Genomic DNA, 6,819 nt, shown 5'->3' with positions numbered 1-6,819 from the left:
ATCCAAAATGTCACCAAGGCTAATGGTGTTCATGTGCAAACACACACACACACACACACACACACACACGTAATTTTACATATATGGGATCAACAATATTTATTTGAGGGAAAACAAAATGATTTAGGAGAAAGAAACTGGAGTCAAATCTCAAATCCCAGCTCTGCCATTTTACTAATCATTTGACCTTGAATAGTGTGCTTATCCTAAAATTCATCTGACTTCTGATACCCTCATCTAATAATAATTAAAAAAAGGTTAACAATGCTTATCTTCTTTCAAGGTTTTGGGGAGGAATAAATAGGCACTCAATAAATGTGAGTTTATTACCCCTTCCTCTTAATCTTCTCTTTGACCTTGATATTGGAGGTTTTCCTAGGCTTCATTACTAAACAACTCTTTCCATGTCATAGTTTGGACTACAAGTATCTGGAGCACAGAGACTATATCTTCTTTAATTTTGAAGACCAGCACCCAAGAACATGTTTGTATTTAATACAGTTAACTAAGATGATAATAAATCAGACTCTGGAAAGAGTTTGTTCATGGATCTGTTTATAATAGTTCATTCTTGATTCATCTAAATACACTGCCTCTCATATTCTGTATACCACTTTATTATTAAACCTGCCTACCTTTTAGTTTCAATTTTAAAATGTGGCTAGTGATTTGGAGCAAGTTATTTAATCATGCTAGCACATAGTTTCCTCATTTATAAAAACAGAAAAATAGCTTCCCTTCCTATTTTACTGGGTAGTTTTGAGGACCAAATGATATAATGCATGTCACAGTACAGTATAAGGTATAGGTTCAGACTATAGGATAAGGAAAGTAGGATACATCAAAAGGAGTGGGGATTGTATGCAAGATAGAAGTGTAGAGGTGAGACTAAGAAAAGGAATCTGAATCCTAGTTCTGTTATTTTAGTTTGTGGACCTTGGGTGAGTTAGTAAGCCTTTCTGGGGCTCAGTTTCTTCATCTCAATATTGCAGGTGATAATAGTACTTAATTGATAGAATTGTTGTAAGTTTAAATAAGACCGAACACACGAAGTATTTACGTACAGTGTCTGTTTTTTTAAAATATATATATATATATATATATATTTTAGTTGTAGATGGATAAAATTTGTTTATTTATTTTAATGTGGTGCTGAGGATCAAACCCAGTGCCCTCACACCTGTGAGGCAAGTGCACTACCGCTGAGCCACAGTGTCTGGCATATGCCACAGTGTCTGACATATTACAAAATCTCAACAAATAAAATTTAAAATTTGTAAGTGGTTAATAGCATGTGTGAAGGTAAAGAAAGAAGTCTAAAAGTTCAGAGAAATAACCACTGAATATTAGTCTCAATAGTTCCTTATTTTAAAAATAAATATTTCCCTCAAGTCCTATTTTAGGACTGAAACATAAATTTTTTTTCTATAAAATTTTCCACTCTTGGTCAGAGTTTATTAAAAACAGCTTCAGTTCAAAATATTTGAAGGCAGCAACTGTAAAGTTACTATTAACATTAGACTATTTTTGTATTTATTACTTGTATTATATAGAAGAATAATCATGATTCCTGTTTTTAAAACCTAAACGTTACTTACTTTCCTGTTGGTATAATTGGGAGTAGAGATGGGAAGAAGAGGCAGGCAGTATTTAAAGCTCTTCTTCATAGCATTTAGGAATAGAAAAGGTATTTCATATAGCAGACAGGCACCACTCAGTAGACAAAGTCGCCAAGCAATGACTTTGCTTTTAACATTCTTTACCACACCCACAGCATCCAGTGACCTCATGTTCTCTTTTAATTGCAAAGAACAAGATCCTCTGTTGCTCTTGGGATATAAAGCTATGCTTAGGTTTGAGATCACAAATTGATTGCCTGTTGGCCACATCTCCTTGGAATGTTCTTACTTTGGTCTGCAGGGTTCTCAAATATTAGTTACCACTATTTAAACATCTAGAAATCTCACACAAAGACCCCAGAGTTTCTCTTGGGAGAAAACTAGAACATCTCATAATACTGGACCCACATTCCCGAGGGCAACAATCTGCTAGAGTGGAGCAGCTGCTCCCTTTATGGATATTCCAATATACCACATTCCCTATTATTTCCCATTGTTTTACACAAATCAAGTGTCATTTATTTGCTTTACTTGTCCAGCCTCTGTAGACAGATGTGAGTCTGCAACGTTATCGAGACCTTTCCTGTCTGCTATCAAAGCTTATTTTGTTCTGTACCAAGTCCATCATCAGTTTTCAAAGCAATGGCCCGTAATCTGATCAAGTACACGTACTTTTACATGTTCTTTCTGGAGATAGTATCTTAACAGAAAGGGATGACTCTGCACATGGAAATTACAAGCCCTACTGGATTACAGTCAGGATGGTAAGCTTTCATTCTACTTTTTCTTAGTCTGGTGTTGCCATACCTTACTGTTCTCAGGCAGACCAAAAGAATTGTTTTTCTAATAGAACAATGGACACTGGCCTATGTGGACACAAATAGCACTTTTAGAGATTACCCTAATTCCAAAGGATCCAAGATACTATGGGCAATTCTGACTCTCCATTTCCTTGGAGGTTTCAGGATATCCGGCCTGACGGCATTTCCCCTCACCTGCTTTCAGGGCCGGTTTTGCGCAGGGCAGTCGCGCCTAAGGAGCGCGCGCAAGGAGCATGAGCTCATCTCTCAGGGGCGTTTCCAGAAGGCCAGGCCTGGCCGCGCGCACCAGGCCGAGTGGGCTTCACTATATCAGTGGGCCCGGGGGCTGGGCGGGGCGCAGCTGCCCAGTGGCGCTACCTCTCTGGAAGCTTTGTTCCTACTTTAGGTCCTGAGAACTCGTACCAGCCTTGGGCGGCCCCTTGTCCGTCTGGCCCTTTTGGGGAAGACGCCCCCAAATAGCAGGCACGCACGATCCCGAGCTGAGAGAGCCCAGGGTGCGCCGAGTAAGCCGCGCCCCACGGAAGGGCTCTAGTGGGTGGGGAGAGCCCCTCGCTTCTCTGCTCGCTTGAGTGCTCCATGCCCTTCAAACTGACCGCAGCAGTTTCGGCTGGGCTGTGCAAAGAGCCCCGGTGCCCCATCTGCGGTTTCCGGACAGGTTGGGAGCAGCCGCAGGCAAGCCCGTCAGACCGTCCGCCACGACCCGGGCGAGCTTCTCCCTGCTCCAGGGACCGCCGCCGAAGGCCGGAAGCCAATCATACTACAGCTAGGTCTTGCGATTGCACGGCAGTAAGTGCCGATTGGCCGCAGCTGGGGGTTTCGGCCTCACTCCTCCTCCCTTCTGCCCCGACTTCATCTCCAAAGCGTCAGGCCAATGAGACGGCGCTTTATAGACGTCCTCTCTTTGCTTTCTTCTTCTCCCCCCTTGACGAGGGAGGAGAAGTTCTGACTGGCTAAATGTCTTCGGAAGCCCTCTTCCTTTCACCAATCAATGAGAAAGGTACACTCCCAGTGGAGTTTTCCAGCCAATTGCGAGGCGGCCGCGGCGCCCAGCCATGCAGTTTCACCCGCGACTCCGGGTTTCACGGTCCTTAACTCTTCATGCTTTTTCCTGAAGGCCGGCAACTCTGATTGGCCACTTTTGCTATAGTCGAATTTCTCGTCCAGCCAGCCACAGAACAAGGCGAATCCACTTTCTTTCCGTTCGGCTGCCTTCGGCATTTTCCGTTCATTAGGCGTGGTTTCCCAGCGACACTTTCTAATTGGCTTCTCAGACAGATCGGCTTTTTCCGGAACGAGCCGCAAACGAGAGACGTTGGTGATTGGCTCCGCTTTGGGTTTCGGCTTCCCAGCCGAAGTGGGCGGGCGCGGACTCGGTCGGCTATTCCCAGACGCCTGTTACGCGGGCGGCCGGGCTTTGGGTGGTGTAAGGCTGGGTGGGGGAGGAAGGAGGCGGAGGACGAGTAGGAAGGGGGAGGGGGAGCGGGGAAACGCTAGGCGGCTGCGCAGACGGCGCTCCTCACACAGAGCTGCCCCCGACCCGGGCGAATGCTGGTTTGTGCTGCTGCCGCTGCCGCCGCCGCCCGGGCCGAGTGACAAAGGAAGGAAGGAAGGAAGCGAAGAGGACCTGGCCCCGCAGCCGCTGACAGGGCTCCGGGCTCGGGGCAAAGCGCAGACACTTCCTGAGCAAGCACCGATCAGAGGCGAGGGGCGGAGGGCGGCCGCACCGGTGCCGTGGACGGGGGAGGGGGCCCCGAGGGACGGAAGCGGTTGCCGGGTTCCCATGTCCCCGGCGTATGGGGAGCAGTCGAGGAGCCGCTGCCTGGGGTCTGAAGGGAGCTGCCTCCGCTATCGCCGCCGCCATGGCCGCTGGATCCAGCCGCCGCCTGCAGCTGCTCCTGGCGCAATGAGGAGAGGAGCCGCCGCCACCGCCCGCCTCTGACTGACTCGAGACTCCGCCGCCCTCCTGGTCGCCGGGCCCCTGCCGCCAGCCCGCTGGATCCCGCCGCTGCCGGAGCCGCAGCGTTTCCCGTCGCATCTCGGAGCCACCCCTTCCTCCCATCCCCCTCTCTTCAAGCGTGAGACTCGTGATCCTTCCGCCGCTTCCCTTCTTCATTGACTCGGAAAAAAATCCCCGAGGAAAATATAATATTCAAAGTACTTATTTTCAATCAAGTATTTGCTCCCGTTTCACGTGATATATATTTTTAAAGGATTTCCCCCACCCCATCCTCCTCTCTCAGGAAAGGGAGGTGAAAGAATTGTAATCCCCCCATTCCAGCCCCAGATTATCTATATGTTCAATATCCGTACCGATCTGTCTTGAAGGAGAAATACATCGCTCGTTTTTTTTTTTTTAAATAGCTATACAAAAAAGTGAAAAGCCTGGAGAACGAAGTCTTTTTCTTTTTCTTTTCTTTTTCTTGTGAGAGAACTTAATGCTGCATTTATCATTAACCTAACACCCTAACATAAAACAAAAGGAAGAAAAGGAGGAAGGAAGGAAAAGGTGATTCGGGAAGAGAGATCATGTCAGGGCGGCCCAGAACCACCTCCTTTGCGGAGAGCTGCAAGCCAGTGCAGCAGCCTTCAGCCTTTGGCAGCATGAAAGTTAGCAGTGAGTATCGATTTTATTTTACACCTCTACTCTACTTCACCCTTAAAATAAGAAACCTCGAAATAGCAGGATGTTAAAATATTAGACCTCCAGATCAATCAGAGTAATGGAAAAGGGCAAAACCCGTCTTCAGTCAAAGATGAGGCAGCTCACTCCTTTCTCCTCCCATACCTCCTCCCTGGTCTCACTAACCTTGAATTGAGAGAATATGATTTTTATTTGGATGATTCGATTTGGAACTTATTTCTTATACTTTCCTTGGTTTTGGTAGTCAGCTTTGTCAGGTTGCTTGACTGTTTCCACGTTAAAATAGCCATGGAAGTTTTTACTTGTTCATGCTTTTGAATAATGAGGAAGACTTGATCCATAAACCATTATGTACATTTTCGGAGCGTGTGTCTTCCGGAACGAGGGAGGATGTTTTAGATAGTTCAGGTTTCAGGGGTTATCATAGTTTTGTATACTTAAATAGACATTAAATGTCCCAGCCTCCTAACATTTCTTCTTTGCCTGAGTGATACACAAATTATTTGTTCTTAATCTGGAGATGGACTTGCTCAGTAACTGGCATTCGTGTTTGGAGGCGAGCCTTCAGCCCTCCCTTTAGTAGGGTCGGGTGGGAGACGATAAATATCGAGCAGCATTTGCATCTCATTGTTTCCAATTGGATAAATGGTTTAGTGTGTTATCTCCTAACCTTCCTGTTTTGACATTACCAGTCTGCCACCATATAATTTGTTTAATCAAAAGATAACTTGGAAGTGGGTCCAAGTTTTGATTGAGGTTTGTATTGTTAGTGCCAAAACTGAGTTAAATAATAATTGTCACTGACTCATTGTGATTTAAGTTGAATTTTGAGGTGCCTTTGCATACGTTACTTGTTAAATGTTCTGGAGTACAATGGATTCCTTTTTAGGACTATTTAAAATACTGTTGATTAACTCCCCTCATATTTAGTTAAAACTGTGGATTTAACTCTTAAGAATATGGATTTAATTCTTTCCATCATAGCTGTTGCAGAAGACTGTCATCCTGTAAATAATAGGGCTATCTGGGCTGTGTTAGGGTTCTTGCTAGACTGTACTCTTGCCCTGGATTTGTACTGAAAATCAGTTATTCAAGTGTTTGGTATACAAAGTATCCTATGTCACTGTATCTATTTGTGGAGATGTTTGTATGGTATTTAATGACAGCTATTTAAACATACTTGCAGAATTTGACAAACATATCTATATTGTTTCTTATCCCCTGAGAAAGGGGCTAGATGAAGGGAAAGATAAACTATTTTGTTGCCTCCAGCTAAGATTAAAAATCAAAACCCGAATGTGTATGCTGTTAGGTGACATTGATTATATACTTAATGCAACATAAAATGATCAGTTTTAATTGAACTCAAGATTTCAGTTCATGTTGGCTTTTGGAACTTGACTAAAACATAGTCCAATAGCTGATGGGAGGTTATTTTTGAAAGTTGTTTTTTTTTCTCTTGGTGACTAGCTAGTAGAGAACGCAGGGTATGTGAAGAGGGAAGCTGATTTTGCATCTTTCAAGGAAGGATCATGCTTTCTAAGCACTTCATGGGGTCATTTGAAAATAATTATTTAAAATTCTGGTGTAATTTTCATCTGTGATGAAGCAAATCTTATAATAGCTGCTTAAGAGCCTCTGTGGTACTGGAGTGTTTGTATGTTTTACATCTTTGTACTAGAGTTTAAAAATCACTCAAAAATTTTAGGTAATTCATTTATTATGTTTAGTTCAGAGA

The 6,819-nt window shown here is 44.2% G+C and overlaps 1 protein-coding gene across 2 annotated transcripts in view; it reads left to right on the top strand.

The window, feature by feature from the left end:
* The first annotated feature begins 4,400 nt into the window (after positions 1 to 4,400).
* Positions 4,401 to 6,819, top strand: part of Gsk3b (glycogen synthase kinase 3 beta) — a 164,051-nt gene continuing 161,632 nt past the window's right edge. For both annotated transcript variants that reach the window (XM_046458003.2, XM_046458002.2), the window contains exon 1: positions 4,401 to 5,054. In XM_046458003.2, coding sequence (XP_046313959.1) covers positions 4,967 to 5,054 — 88 coding nt within the window. In that variant the 5' untranslated portion in view covers positions 4,401 to 4,966. The remainder of the gene's footprint in view (positions 5,055 to 6,819) is intronic.

Source organism: Marmota monax, unplaced genomic scaffold (genome assembly GCF_021218885.2).
Source record: "Marmota monax isolate L192 unplaced genomic scaffold, Marmota_monax_Labrador192_F-V1.1 WCK01_AAM20220418_F8-fsc00052, whole genome shotgun sequence".
Taxonomy (NCBI): Eukaryota; Metazoa; Chordata; class Mammalia; order Rodentia; family Sciuridae; genus Marmota; species Marmota monax.
Note: the sequence above shows the minus strand (reverse complement) of the source record. Positions and strands in the feature narration are given on the sequence as shown.